This window comes from Sceloporus undulatus, chromosome 8 (genome assembly GCF_019175285.1).
Source record: "Sceloporus undulatus isolate JIND9_A2432 ecotype Alabama chromosome 8, SceUnd_v1.1, whole genome shotgun sequence".
NCBI lineage: Eukaryota > Metazoa > Chordata > Lepidosauria > Squamata > Phrynosomatidae > Sceloporus > Sceloporus undulatus.
In genome coordinates this window covers 11,994,637-12,009,915 of record NC_056529.1, presented here as the reverse complement: position 1 = coordinate 12,009,915, position 15,279 = coordinate 11,994,637, and the positions used below count along the sequence as shown (strand labels likewise).

Sequence of the window (15,279 nt, the reverse complement as noted above, 5' to 3'; positions counted from 1 at the left end):
TTCCATGCTGGCTGGGGACTCCTGGAAGTTGTAGTCCAGAAAAGCCACCTCTTCCTCTCTGGGCTTAGCTGAGCCCAAGGTAAAGCTATTTCATACAATTCTTATGTTAGATGCACTTTTAGAAGTGCTCATGCAAAAATAAGATTAAAGTACTACTTTTACTGTTCAGCATACCTTGAGATTCAGAAAACTGGCAAAACGTGTTCTCAGTCTCTCTGTTTCTCCCTCCCTTGCTCTCGTGATCTCTTTAAACATTTTTATTTATAAAAACACTTTGTCAATCGATAACACTCAGCCCCGAGTCTGCAGTCCTGGTATTAGATTGCAGTGAAATCCAATTTGCAGAGCCTGAAGAGGATTCCAAGAAGCCGCCTTGCAGGAATATGGCTGTCTTTCTTTGTTCAGAGACAATTTTTTTAATTAAAAGCTTTGCATAAATGTTTGTTCAAGGTTGCACCACTCTGGATTAGCCATGTGTTACAAAGAGAACTGAAGATGAGTGAGAATGTGTGTGAAAGAGGGAGTGAACAAGAGTGGGCACCAGAACCATGTTTCTTGCAAAAAGAGCATGCCATTGCAATTGCAAATTCACACGCAGAACCGGACCATGCTTTTAATGAGGAGTAGCATAGTGAAGTCAGGGCCTCCAGGGATGATGATGTCCTCTGTCACCCCATCCAGACTTCTCTATTCCCTCTTGGCTTAGACACAGTCCTCACATTACATCATAGAATCGTAGAGTTGGAAGAGGCCGTAAGGGTCATACAGTCCAACCCCCTGCCATGCAGGAACTCTCAATCAAAGCATCCCTGACAGATGGCCATCAAGCTTCTGTTTAAAGACCTCCGGGGAAGGAGACTCCACTACACTCCAAGGGAGTTTCTTCCACTGTCAAACAGCCCTTACTGTCAGGGAGTTCCTCCTAATATTGAGGTACATGCCCACAGCTGTTCACAGGCACGCGCACCCATTCAAGCCTATGGGGCTTGAATATGTGTGAGTTTCCAACCAAAATGCACAAAATACGATGCAAGCTTTTGAAGTGCAACTGGCTTTGTGTGATGAAGAAAACAGTTGTGCTTCAAAAGCTTGCTTCGTGTATTTTTTGCATTTTGGTTTGCCAATAAAGTTTTTGCTGTTTTATAGATTTAGGATGTTATTGTACAGTACTGTCCACTAACTCAGTAATCCCTTTAGCAACCTATGTAGTAAATCAGAATTATTATCCCCATAGTGCATTTGGGGACTAGCCAAAGGAAGGGGGATTCTATTTATTTATATATATTTGTTTTACTAATTTACCAAATTACATACTCACTGTTCTCATATCATAATTCTCATAACATATATAAAAATATTCCAATTTATTCAGTAATTTCAAAAGTATATAACTTCAAAGTCCAAAATATAGAAATAAACTTCCTCAGTTTACCAGACACTAGGACCCTTATGCTTCAAATTAGACAATAAAGGCCCCATACAGACAGGCCAAAATAAAGATGCTTCGGGTCACTTTGGAGGTATGCTATTTAAATGATGCATGTGTACTAAGAGTTCGGAAGCCGTGCCAAAGTCATGATCCAGTCCTAAGGACTGGAGCGCAGCTTTGGTGCAACTTTTTTCTTTTAAAGTCATCCCAAACTAATAATAGTGCTCTTCTTATAATGTGATGTTTAAAATCTTTGTGGACTTTTGCTTTGTCATACTACATATGTCCATGCCAACAGAAGTCTTCCAAATTTATTGAAGTCTTCCAAATTTAGTATTTTAAAGTTGTCCAAGTTTATCCAGTCTGATAGCCAATTTAATACATTTACTGTATAATAAAGCTTTAAGTCTGGTACATTTTGTCCCACTTCTTTTTGGGGGGGGTTGTCAGTATTTTACACCTTATTCGAGGTCTTTTACCTGTCCAGATACATTTTCTTAAATCTCTGTGCCATTCTTGGAAAGGTTTCTGATTGCTTATAATTGGAATACATTTGGAAAGGAAGTTTATTTTAGGTAGGACCACCATTTTGATCCCTTCTATCCTTCCAGATACTACAAGTGAACCAGTTTTATGCCCAAATACTTAAAGATATTTCACAAAGCTTATTCAAAATGGCAAATATAAACGTTTCTCTTAATTAATCTTAACTTTGGGAATTTCAATCAAGTTTCCTCCTTATACCTCCTTTGAAATGTTTATCGTCCTGTCTGTCGTCCCATCTCCACCCTCCTTCTGTCAATTCTTTTTTCTATCAATGTTATTATTGTTGTTTGTTTTTTCCTTATAAAATGATGTTTTGTTAAGTGTTGTCCCAATTTTCTCTGCCCTTAGTGTTGTCTCCCTCCATATGCCTCTTTCACAATCCCTAGTGAGTTTAAGGCCTATTGTGCAATCAGTTGCACAACTGTAGCATCCATACACAGGAGTTTATCAGACAAGGGAAATTGGAAGTATAATCCTATGGCAATCCAAACGCAATTATGGGTTTTAACGTTATTGTGTGATAGACTACCATACACAATTTCGGGAAATGGCAAGTCAGTCCGAACGCAATCATGGGGTTTCACATTATTGTGTGATAGACGACCACACGCAATTTCGGGCAATGGGAAGCTATTTTCAGGCAATGGGAAGTCAGTTCAAACACAATCATGGGGTTTCTCGTTATTGCGTGATAGACTACCACATGCAATTTCAGGCAATGGGAAGTCCGAACGCAATCATGGGGTTTCACGTTATTGCGTGAGAGGTGATCACACACAATTTTGGGCAATGGCAAGCTATTTTTGGGCAACGGGAAGTCATTTTGAACGCAATTCAAATTCACGTAAATTCACTAAACTAGCGAATTCATGTGAATGCATTCTGGCCCCACTTTCTTTTCATTCAAGATTAAGAGAAATTCTTCCCGTGTGATAAACTCTACACACCTTCCCATCAATTTCACAGGGTGTTTTTGTGAAATACTCAGAGATGTTTGGCCATCGTCTTCCTCTGAAGTACAGTCTACATCATCTGCTATTCCCTAGTGGCAATGATGTAGGACATTCATACACAAGGCTTTTGAACTGCGATATCACACAACAACACCTCTGACCCATAGCTGCCCGGTTTCTGACCCATCCCTTTCATACATGAGGAAAACCCATGAATGACCTGGCCATCGCACAAGTCTGCAGGTGTGAAATATCACTCCTGGCACAATTGTACTATCGCCAAACTGTCACCGGCTCCTCCTTTCCCTTGTCCCCCATGGCTATTCCAAAGCACCATCATGATCTTTATTTTTTTCTGTTTAGTTTCTTTCTTTTAACTTGAAGTAAAACTATGGTACAAAGAGTAGAGACTCCCCAGCCAAACCACAAGAGAAGTTAAGCCTTAAGAGCAGCTTTTTCTGTGGCAATGCTGCCTGGGGATTGGGGAAGTTGTCGTCCAAAAGTAACTTCCCTGAGTTGTTTAAGATACATTTTATTTGTTTGCTTATTTCTTTACTGAATTTATTATACACTGCCTTTCTCCTGAGATGGGATTCAAGGCTGCTCACAGAACTGTGTCCTGTCCAGCTGTAAGCCCATAGTGACTGCTACTGAGATTCAGTAGGAGGTTTTGTGCCAGAAGAGGTGGCAATAAAAGTCTTTTGCAATGTTTGGCTGAGCTGCCCTGATGTCACAGAGGAAAGGAGCAAGCAGAAGGGTATAGATAGAAGAAAGAAGAAAAGTGGAGTCTAGCAAAGGGAGAGGTAGGACTTTATCACATGGGAGGAATTTCTCTTAATTTCGTATGAAAAGAAAGTGGGGCCAGAATGCATTCACGTGAATTCGCTAGTTCAACTAATTTATATGATTGTGAATTGCATTCAAACTGGCTTCCCATTGCCCAAAAATAGCTTGGCATTGCCCGAATTTGCATGTGGTAGTCTATCATGCAATAACGTGAAACCCCATGATTGCATTCAGATTTCCATTGGATTATACTTCCAATTTCCCTTGTCTGATAAACTCCATAGAGTCCAAAATGGAAGTGATGGCGTTGTCCTGGGTTTCCTGAATAGCACATCATATATTGTCATCAAGACCCCCTTTTCCCTCTATGATCTCACTTTCTTTACATCGGAGTATGCATATTTTATAGAGAATTTATTTTCTCTTTGTGTCCATAGTGCGTAATGAAGAAGTGTCAAGGTGAATTTTGCTGCTTGTGGCCAAAAACAAAATTGGTTCACATCCTATTGATCCAGGAATTCTGGAATAAAGCCACAGTGTCTTTCATTTTCCTTTAGGGTAATGGAGTGGATGAGATCCATCATCTGTCAAAAAACCATATTCCAGATTAAAGTGTATATATCAGCTTCAATTAGTATTATGCCAGAATGTAAGCTGATTTCATGGCCACCTCAGTGCCCTGATCCAGATCAGAGATGATTTGCTAGTCAGGCTTCAGCTCACATAGCATTAGCTAGAATGATGTGTTATGCAGCAGTCCAAATCCTATCAAGTGGATGTTTGGGTTGAGGAACAAGAACTAGATTTAATGAATACAGTGTTCTCTTACCAATCCAAAAGTATAGCAATTTGCCTGCACTGACAGAGAATATCACATCTCCATCACTTTGTCCCTGATCAGAACCATCCCAAGAATTTGTTTCTGCACAAGGCAAAGGTAAAGCAGTACTACCCCCATTCCCAGTTTCACATACAGAAAACAAAAAGCTGATAAGAGAGTATTGCATTGTCCAGCAAATCCAAGGGCAACAGGGTTGCTTAGGGATGTATGGCAGGCCATGAGGTGTCCCTTGTTCTGTCTTCTGAAGAGGAGAATAACCAAGGTGCTCAAAAGGAGCAGCCCAGGAGGTTGCCTGGGCTGCCGTCTTGTAAACATCAGCTGCCTAAGGCTGTTGACTTTCTCTGGCTAATGGTATTAGTCCCTGCTATGGACTATAATTCACACACGTATACATATGAGTATCAAAGCATTGGAAATGGTACTTTATGGAACACAACACCCAGAATTCCCAGTCATCAGGGCCAGTGGCCATGGACGTTTTAGGATTCTGTGTGACGTAGTCCCCAAATCTAATTTTTCCAAGTTCTGTTGGCAGTTTCTAAGTGCAATGTACAATTTTACCCTTTTAAATAATGAGCTCTTTTTTCTCCAAATGGCAATAAAACATTCACTGTAACCACTAATCATACAGCAAAATGGTTCTTGTATGTGCCAAGCCTTTCTGAATCACTGCAAAAATTAAATCTCTCTTTCTTTCTTTCTCTCCTCCAGGTACAGAACCTATTTATGCTACAGATCCAGTTCTCTGTTCGTTCCTGTTAATGTTGCATAAGCTTGTACACTTATTATTAAATCACTGATGGACTTCTTTATCCAATAAATCCTCAGCCAAACAAAATGGAACCTATTTAAAACAAAGTGGATAAACAGAAAGGAACCCTCAACAAGAACTATAATCTTAAAGACGGACAGAGAGAGAGAGAAAGAGAAAGAGACTGGAAAAGAAGCATGACACATTCTACAGGGGAAGGGTAAAGCATATTTTTGGGGACATTACGCAAAGGTCAGCCACCTGAAATAATGCATCTAGTTTCCAGAGTCTATGGTATTAATGCCCTATTCCACACAAGGTAGCTATTATTTTTCTCCTTTATTTTTCCAGGTTTTTTTTTCTTTTTAAAAAACCTTTCTTCCAATAATTAATTTTGCACGAACTGTTGAACAGTTGCTTTTACGAAGGGATGTAAAGATGTCAGGGGGGAGAAAAGGCTCTTCTAAAGAAGGGCACTATTTTTTAGTAGATTATTGTGGTTAGGCTTTTTATTTTCATTATGATTATTCCTCTCCCCCCTCCCACTCTTCTCTCTTTTTAATTAAATTATTTCTTTTGGAAAAACATTGATTTAAAAAAAAGGCACATCTTATCATAATGAATATTCACTGTTGATAATATTTATTTTTAAATAATAAAAAAGAAAAGATTGGAAACAAGGTAAGACATTTGTTTATAAACCGTATTGTATATTGCTGAATAACAGTTGAATAATAAAAGAGATTTTGAAATAACATTTCTTACCAATATGTTAAATTTCATATTTTCACACTGGATTTCTTCTGTGTGTCTACAAGTGCCTTCATGTTTCCTGTCAACTTATGGCAACCCCATGAAATTCATAGGGTTTTCTTAAACAAAGAATACTCAGAGGTGGTTTCCTAAGTGGTTAAAGGTACCTAAGTGGCTTTAGCCTTCTGCAAACCATAGTTCCCGAGTGCTATTTCAAGAGGTTACATTTGAATCCAGTGTAAGAATCACCAGCAAAGAAAGCATCTTTCTCTTTCTAATATTCTCTGACAAAGCACTGAATTAAGGAGTCGATAGGGTTGCTGGCATAGAATGGGAGACCAGTTTGATTGCTTCTGCGGACAAAGCAGTCTGAAAATGGCAGCATCTACAGGACTGGCTCCCAACAAAAGATGAAGAAAATGCACAGTCAAAGCACCAACAGAGTCACTCTGTGAACTGAACCTTCTTCCTGGAGCACACATAAGAACTGGGAAGCTATTTCAGAGCTACAGTCCTTCCAGCTCAGCATCCTTTCTTCAAACTGTGGTCCAGGCAGCTGCCTCCAGAAAGTTCACCAGCAGGATGCAAGAGCTGCATTATTCATCTCTTTGTGGTTAATCCTTAGCATCTGGCAGCCTGATTTTGATTGCCTCTGAAAATGGTGCTTCTGCTTTTGGCTCGCTTTTTTGTTTAGCAGCAATGTAAATTGCAAGAGGGCAGAAGAGGTGGGCTCTAGGATCTGTACAGTAATTTACAAAGATGCCTTGGAGATTAATTGCATTTCTGAATATTAAATGGCATCTCTGAGCATGCCACTTAGTATACTATCTTTCTAGCTCCCTGTAAGGGTGTATCTTTCATTTATATGTGTAAGTAAAAGGGATGCACTAGCTAGGCTCTTGTATCTGGGATGGAGGAAGAAACAGAGGGTCACTGTGTAGACAATATTGAGTAAATGGCACTAAGTTGCAAATTTGCTTCCATTCGCAGTTTGAAATTACTGGTGTTAACACCGTAAAAATCTAGCAGACAATTAGAAATGGAACATCACATAAGCAACCTCCTGCCATGTGTAGCTACCATGGCCTGGAAAAGTTATTTGTTTGAACAGCTCTCAGAATCAAGAAGATTCTGGGGATACTGGGAGTTGTGGACCAAGTATGTAACTTTTCCAAGCTCTGGAAACTGTCCAGATGCTTTATCTAAAAATCAGAGGCCGTGTGTGTGCGTGGCAACATTTTCACAAAGAAATCTATAGGTTTTCCCTTACTGAAATTTTGGCATGGAACTAATGGTTGTGAGTGTTGTTGTTCTCAAAGAAAAGCCTTTTGGCTGCTTTAGAAAATTGTGCCAGGTGCAGGGAGGGGATAATGCCTATAGAACATGTGCAAACCTTCCATGTACCTAAATCATGATTGAGAATCTTGGGTCTCTTAAGAGCCACAGACCCTCCTTCCCAAACTTGCATTGAGCCTTTTAAGATTAAAGGTGTGTATACCACACCCAGGAATAGTCTTCTGCCTCCCATTGTGGACATGGCAAATGCTACCAGAGGAAAGAGACTGCCCTAGCCATGGGTTCTACAGGATTCAGTGGGATTCTTGATTCACAGAACATTTATTGCACAGACTGAAATTAGCATGAAGGAGTTATTTCATACCCAGAAGAGTCAGGACTGCAGTGAGGCTTCATTAAACTTTTCACCCTGACATGGCCTTCCAATAAATAAGAAAATGAGATCATAGGCCTCCGTTCTCCCACCTCCCTGACTAGCTGAGAGAAGTAAGGGAGGGAATCTTGTGCAAGTTGTTTTATGCTGCTGTTTCTTCTTTTGAAATGGTGGCTCTGACCAAGTCAAGATCAATCCACCCTATCCCACCATCAGTGAATACTCAATCTGAGCAGTCCTAGGCTTCCTCAAAGCACAGACCTCTTTGGAGCAATTTTTAAGATGAGAGGCACAACACTGGCAGGCAGGTTTTTATTCATTTTGCCTCCTAGCAGGCACTTAGAGTGGGGAGCAAATTACTTTACTACTCCATTATCATTCAAGCATCCTTAAATATGAAGGCTGGCATCCTGTTGAGCTGTTACGATATGCTAAGCTGCACTTTCCTAACTACTGGGGATTCACATTTACAGTTGTGAACATGACCCCCAAAACGTACCTTCACAGCCTGACAGTGTCCCAACAACACATTTCTGAGGAGCTGAGACTGGAATGTTGGGAAATGATGTCCCATTTGCGGGGCTCCTTGGGGCAAGCAGTGGTGGCAGGACTCCAAAAAGTCTCTCCAGCTACCTGTTCTTGGTGTTCTCCATGACTGGGAGCATGCTGTGGGCATTATTTCCCAGCACCTCAGAAATACTTTGATTGGAGTGCTGCCAGCCTGCAACAGTACGGGTGGGAAATCATGTTGTAACTAGAATGATGGCGCTCTGTCATAGTAGTGGTGGTGGTGGTGGTGGCCATGATGATGCAGGATCTTGGCTGAAGACTCTTACAAGCACAATGTATACTTAGAAGGATCCGCCACCATTCAGTGTACATGACTTCCAAATTAGCATGCATAGGGTAGATTGCCAGCAGTCATTTTTATTCCAAGGAAGGCTAAATGACAATCACTTTCTAAATATTTCTCAGTACTTGATCATCTAGTGCACTTAGCAGATGAGGATGCCTAGCAGTTCAATTTTTAGGGGGGCTCAATGCCCTAGCTGAGTCTTGAAAGGGCTCTGCCCCTGTTTCCATTCCTGGGTCTATGGTGTAAAGTTTCTACTCCCTCCCTCCCATGGCTCCCTTTCTGTCCTAAATCTTCTCAGAAATAGGAACAATAGAAACAAGGCAACAACGAGCTGGAAAGAGATCATGCGCACTTCCCTTTGACTACACTCCACACTACCAAAGTTCTCCACCATGCCACCAGCTAAAACAGTGATTCCCAGACTTTGGTCCTCCAGATGTTTTGGATTTCATCTCTTAGAATTCTTGACTGTTGGCCAAACTGGTTGGGGTTTCTGGGCCTTGAAGCCCAAAACACCTGGAAAACCAAAGACTGGGAACCAGTGGTCTAACATGTCATCCCCTTTCAGTTCCTGAATAGGAGAGAGGACTCCAAATGGGCATCTGGGAGTTTGCAGAAGAGCCATTTCCTTTTGGTTGGTACATTTTAGGTGCAAAAAAAATTACTGTTGTCATTCTGCTATTGCTGCAGTGAACAGAATGGTCAAAGAAAGTATCAAAGGGATCTTTTCTCCTGGATGTTGAAATACATTTCACTGTGCTTATTATCAATCTTTACTGTATAGTCACAGACCATTAAAACACAAGAAATCCATCATACAAAACATGACACAAAGCTAAGCAGCATAAAACGTGTAATATCAAGTTGTTTAAAAGATTTTTTTAAAAGGATTTTGAAAAAATCTTATTCTGCATCTTTGTGCAACTCTGTGCATAGATGCTCAGAGGTCTACTCAGAAGCCAGGCCTGTTACATTCAGTGTGTTTTCCTTTTAGGCAAATGGCTGTGTAGCCTTGCAGCTTTCATGCTTCCCTCCTCGGAGTGAGGAAGAACATTTGTGAAAGCACACATTCTGCCATGGCCTTGAAATCTCTGGAAAAGATTTTGAAGCAAACAGACTCTGTCTCCTAAGACCCCTGGCCCTTCAATGTCCAATCCTGTCCTCCCAAATTGCAGGCTCTGGATAAACGCAGATTCAGTTCACATCTTCAGAGTGGGTCACGTGGCTTGAGTTGAATAAATTGTCTCTTTGCACTTACTCCCTACTTTTTTAGTCACAGAATCAATTATCTGCATAAGGGTTTGACATCAATTAAAGGCTTTGTGTGTATGTGCAGAGAAACCATGTGTAATAATGAAGGAATGCCCCCTCCCTATGGCAGCCTTTAATCACATTAGAAGAGCCAAGAAGAAGGGGGCATGAATGCAAAGCAGGGGGGAGTTATATTTTTTAAAAATCAGCCATTAAATCGGGATTCAACTTGGTGAGGCAGGGAATATAAATGTTAGATATTAAACCTGGGGAAGTGGAAAGAGATAAAAATGACAGCCAGACTTCTACACCATGGTTTACATTTCTTAACTTTACAACACAATAGAAAGGGCTGGGTCTGCACCACAGAAATAATCCAGTCTCAAACCACTTTCACCATGGATAACAAATACCATTTGTACATTATTTTATAACAAATTTCCCTTAAATTATAACAAAACACATCTTGTAATCCCATTGCCCACATTTTCCCCAATATTCCATTTTAACATTACCCATTAACTGTGCATTCCTTAACTTGCTCATCCTCTAGATCTGATTTTAACATTTTGTATATCTTTCCAATCAAATGGTCATCATCTTTGCATAAATTCAATTCAAATTCATTTCTTTCTCTTACAAATCCCAAAATTCTTTTATCCACCTTACATCTTCCAAAAGGTTTTCATAGCTATAAAAATTTAAGGTAAAACTGTCTCTTATTAATTCTTTACAGTATATGGTTTAAATTCATTTTCTTTCTCAGATGAAGGTTTATCTCTTTTAAATAATGCATCTTGAGTAGAAACCCAAAGTGATATTTTGGGGAAGAATCAAACTTTGCATTTATTCCATATTGTTAAAATGGCACATCTTTAAAATCTTGTTTACCTTAACTTTCTCATACCATAAAAAGCATGCCAACCAAATCTCATAATCATGTCATTCTAAATTTAACAATCTTTCATCCTTTAAATTTATCCATTCTTTTAACCAATCAGAGTAGAAGCATCATAAGATAATATTAATTCTGGCAATCCCAAACCTCCTCTTTCTCTTGTATCCTTTAAAAGATTAAACCTTATTCTAGATTGTGTGCCTTGCCATATAAATTTCGTTATGTGTTCTGCCACTCCAAAAGGGAGAATCATTTGTCAAGATCAGTAAAGTCTGAAACAAAAACAACATTTTAAGCAGTACATTCATCTTCATCACTGAGATTCTCCGCAGTAACATCAAATTCAAAATGTTCCATCTCTGGAGATCTTTATTAAGTTTTTTTTCCAAATTCTTCCATAATGATTTTGAAACAAATAGAGGGTTTTTTTTTTCAAAGTAATTCCCAAGTATCTCACATTTTTCCACTTTAAATTTAGAAAGTTTTCCTAATTTTCTATACATTCTTTTGTCAAATTCTTAGTCAACAAAGGTGCAAAGGGAGCAGTGACCAAGCAGCCAGTCAAGTCTCTTGAGTCCAATGCTCAAACCACTGCATCACATTGGCTCTCAGCCATTTCTATACAGATGTATATTGCTTCTAGTATAGAGGAAGATACAGAATCATCGAGTTGGGAGGGATCCCAAGGGGATCTAGTTCATGCAGGAATACACAGCTAAAGTATGCCTGCAAATGTCCTTTATCCATCCCAGCCGTCAGCCACTGATAGTACCATTCTCCGTGAATTTTTCAGTCCTCTTGTAAAGCTATTCAAATTGGAGGCAACTAATGTCAACTAGGACAGGGTACAAGAGTTTGCTTTTGCCTGAGCTTACTGGGAAAAGCAAGACTCTGTCCCCTCCTTTCCTCTCCACCTGCTGAGTCAGTTGACTGCAAACTACTTCTTCACTTTGAATTTGATTTGCAGCAATGGAAGGAGAAAGGATGAAAGTGGGAGGAGGTGAGAAAGCTGAAAAAGTGGGATGGCAGAGGATAAATCAAGACTATCCCTCCCCAACTGGGACATTTGGCGGGTAGGGTAAAACCCTGGATGCTTTCTTTAGTTTTATTTACACACATACATCCACTTTGAGAATGTTGCTTCCTTCTTATGAAATGTGTTTGCAAAGGGCAAAAGAGAGTGGGTTGTTTTTTTTAAAAAATGACAGAAACCTTGGGGCAAATTTTGCTCTTTCAGAAGCTTCCATGGTTTTATGGTGCAGGCTGTCACGGTGCATTAAAAATGGACACTGCATATTGTCTGTACAGCTGCACAAGGACTTTTTGCGTTTGGCGTGATTCTCCCCCACCCTTCCCTGCCGCCACACTCACTTTAAATTCAGAAGGCCTTTCGGAAACTTCTTCTAGATTTGCCGAATCTTTCCCCTGCTAAGTCAGATCAAAGCACCAGCAGGATGCCATGGACAGCTTCTAATTTACTGCAACAACATGCCATCACAGGTCACAAATTTCACCCGTGCCACAGCAAGTAACACTGGATTAAAGGACAGGGCAGTCAATGCAGTAGCCTATTGCTTGAAGAGTGCATTAGCACTGTACCAACACTCTACCATATGCACTGCTTTCAGATAACATTTCATGCTGATGCAATGCATCCTTGGCAACCGATATATGACTTCAGGCATGAGATTCTTAGGGTGGAGCAACCTTTGCATACCTATACTAACTAACTGCTATTCTGCATGCAAAATGGGGGTGGTTCTTCATCCCCCCTCTCTTTAGATTGAGGGATTAAGCAGCCTTTGTCATTTGTTTGCTAATCTTTTCTATCTGGGATTAATTATCGTCTTCTGGCCACTTTATTCATTATACCATATTATACAAAGCTTTCTACTTTGTATTTTAAGTACTTTATATTTCTCATGAAAGAGCCAGTGTGTCATAGTGTTTTGAGTGTAGGATTTAGGACTTTGGAGAATTGGGTTCAATTCCCCACTTGGCCATAGAAAACCATTGGGTGACTTTGGGCAAGTCACACCCTCTCAGCCCCAGAAAGCCCCATATGCCTTAGGGTCCCCATATGTTGGAAATGACTTGAAGGCACACAACAACAACAACAAGTCATGAACCTATTATTTGCATTCCATTTCATTTCATTTCCAAGCCTCACAGTTTGCAACCAAATCCACATGGCCTATAACACATGTTCATAGATTTTCTCTTTGTTTGCCTTACCACTCCTCTCTATCTGCATCACTCTAACATGCAGCCACTTCTTCTCTTACCTTGCTCTCCACCATTAAACCATGTGCTTATGAACAGGCCACAATCTGCCTTTATATGTTTCTTTTCTCTGCTAGATCCAGTGGGTAGGTAGGTAGGTGGGCAAACATGAGACAGGTTGTTATTCGGCTTCTGCCTTGCCAACTGAAATGCTCCATTTGAAAGATCCAGTACTATCTCTGGCATTTTCAACAATTGCTATGATTTAAGTAGAAATGCACTACATCTCATCATAATGATGAATATTTTGGACAGGTGATCCTTGACCTTTCTCAGTCTGTTGTCAATGTGCCAGTCATGATAAAAGGCTAATTCAGGACCCCTGCTCTCCCTTCTTAGGGTACTTTCTTATTCTCCTGGACTTCCAATAAAGTGTGCTTATGAATACAAGACAATTCTCTAATAGTTCTTTTTTAAAAATGGTACCAGATCACCCTCAATGCAAGGGCATATTTTGGAAGCAACTTCCTTGCTCTTCCCATTTTTTTCTATCCCAAAAAGAGCACCCGAAGAGGAAAGGAATGGTTCCACAATTTCCCAACAGTTGAAAAGAAACCAATTGCAGCGGTTAAGACTTTGGGCATAAACAGGGGCCTAGCCTGGTGAGGGAAATGACTGCATTTCCCCCTGAGAATTCTGCCCCTTAAATTATTTTTGTTTCTTCATTGCAGTAAATTAAAATGTCAGCTGAGCAATTAGAAAAACAGTTTAGACATCCAAAGAAAAAAAGGGGCAGGCAAAGGTACCAAGGGAATACCAACACAGCAAATAGAAGGGTTTAAGCGTTGGCAATTTTCCATGTTTCGTTGTCTGAAATGCTAGAAATCTGGGGTCTGAAAGAAAATCTTACAAGGAGGACAGAATTCTTACCTGGAGCGGTAATGCCTTCATTTTGGAATGCTCATGATAGGCTTGCCAGAGTGAAAACTGGAGACAGTTTGCGTACTTTTAATAGGTCGGCAGAAGATGGAATTTCAAGTGTTGAATGTTACCGGGAGGCACTACAAGCAATACCTAGAATCATAGAATTGTAGGGTTGGAAGAGACTCCAAGGGCCATCCAGTCCAACTCCATTCTGCCATGCAGGAAATCACCCTCAAAGCATCCCGACAGATGGCCATCCAGTCTCTGCTTAAAGACCTCCAAGGAAGGAGACCTCACCACGCTCCAAGGGAGTGTGTTTCACTGTCAAACAGCCCTTACTGTCAGGAAGTTCCTTCCTGGAGCTTGCATCTATTCTTCCATGTTCTAGACTCTAGAGTAGCAGAAAACTTGCTTGCTCCATCCTCAATGTGACACCCCCTCAAATACTTAAAGAGGGCTATCTTATCACCCCTTAACCATCTCTTCTCCAAGCTAAACATACCCAGCTCCCTACGTCATTCCTCATAGGGAATGTTTTCCAGATCCTTCACCATTTTAGTCACCCTCCTCTGGACACACTCCAAACTCTCAACATCCTTTTTGAATTGTGGTGCCCAGAACTGGACATATTGTTCCAGGTGACCAAAGCAGAAGAGACTGGCACTATTACTTCCCTTGATCTAGACACTATACTTCTGTTAATGCAGCCTAGAATTGCATTAGCCTTTTTAGCTGCCGCATCACACTGTTGTCTAGTAGGACTCCTAGATCCCTTTCACACATAGTCTCATTGAGTCAGGTGTCCCCCATCCTGTATCTATGCATTTCATTTATTATTATTATTATTATTATTATTATTATTATTATTATTATTATTATTATTATTTTGCCCTAAGTGCAGTACCTTACATTCTCAGTATTGAAATTCATTTTGTTAGCTTTGGCCCAGCTTATTAATCTATTAAGGTCATTTTGAATTTTGATCCTGTCCTCTGGGGTATTAGCTATTCCTCCTACTTTGGTGTCATCTGCAGATTTGATAAGCATTCTTTTCATCACCTGCTGAAATTCCCTCTGTTACATGAACCCTCTACAGTTTTCCTTCTTTCAACCCTGACTGGGAATCATGCAGCCTAATGGCAACTGTCAGCAGTCATAGCCAGCAATTGCAATTGCAATCCAGCATCTGGAGGGAGCTGCAATTCAACATCTGGAAGACCCCATGAATCCCTCCCCTGCCATATAGAGTGTGTGTGTGTGTGTGTGTGTGTGTGTGTGTGTGTGTGTGTTTTGGAAGCAGAGTAGGTCTCCATGGGAAATCTTGCTGCAGCACTGAGATTCTGGCAGCTGCCCTGAGAACAATACATAGTAACAGTAGGCCAGTTCTCCTAGCCGGGCT

General features: G+C 40.4%; 1 protein-coding gene across 1 annotated transcript in view; it reads left to right on the top strand.

The window, feature by feature from the left end:
* Window positions 1-6,045, top strand: part of VSTM2B (V-set and transmembrane domain containing 2B) — a 43,694-nt gene extending 37,649 nt beyond the window's left edge. The window contains exon 5 of the mRNA XM_042480723.1: window positions 5,267-6,045. Coding sequence (XP_042336657.1) covers window positions 5,267-5,355 — 89 coding nt within the window. The 3' untranslated portion in view covers window positions 5,356-6,045. The remainder of the gene's footprint in view (window positions 1-5,266) is intronic.
* Window positions 6,046-15,279: the final 9,234 nt, after the last annotated feature.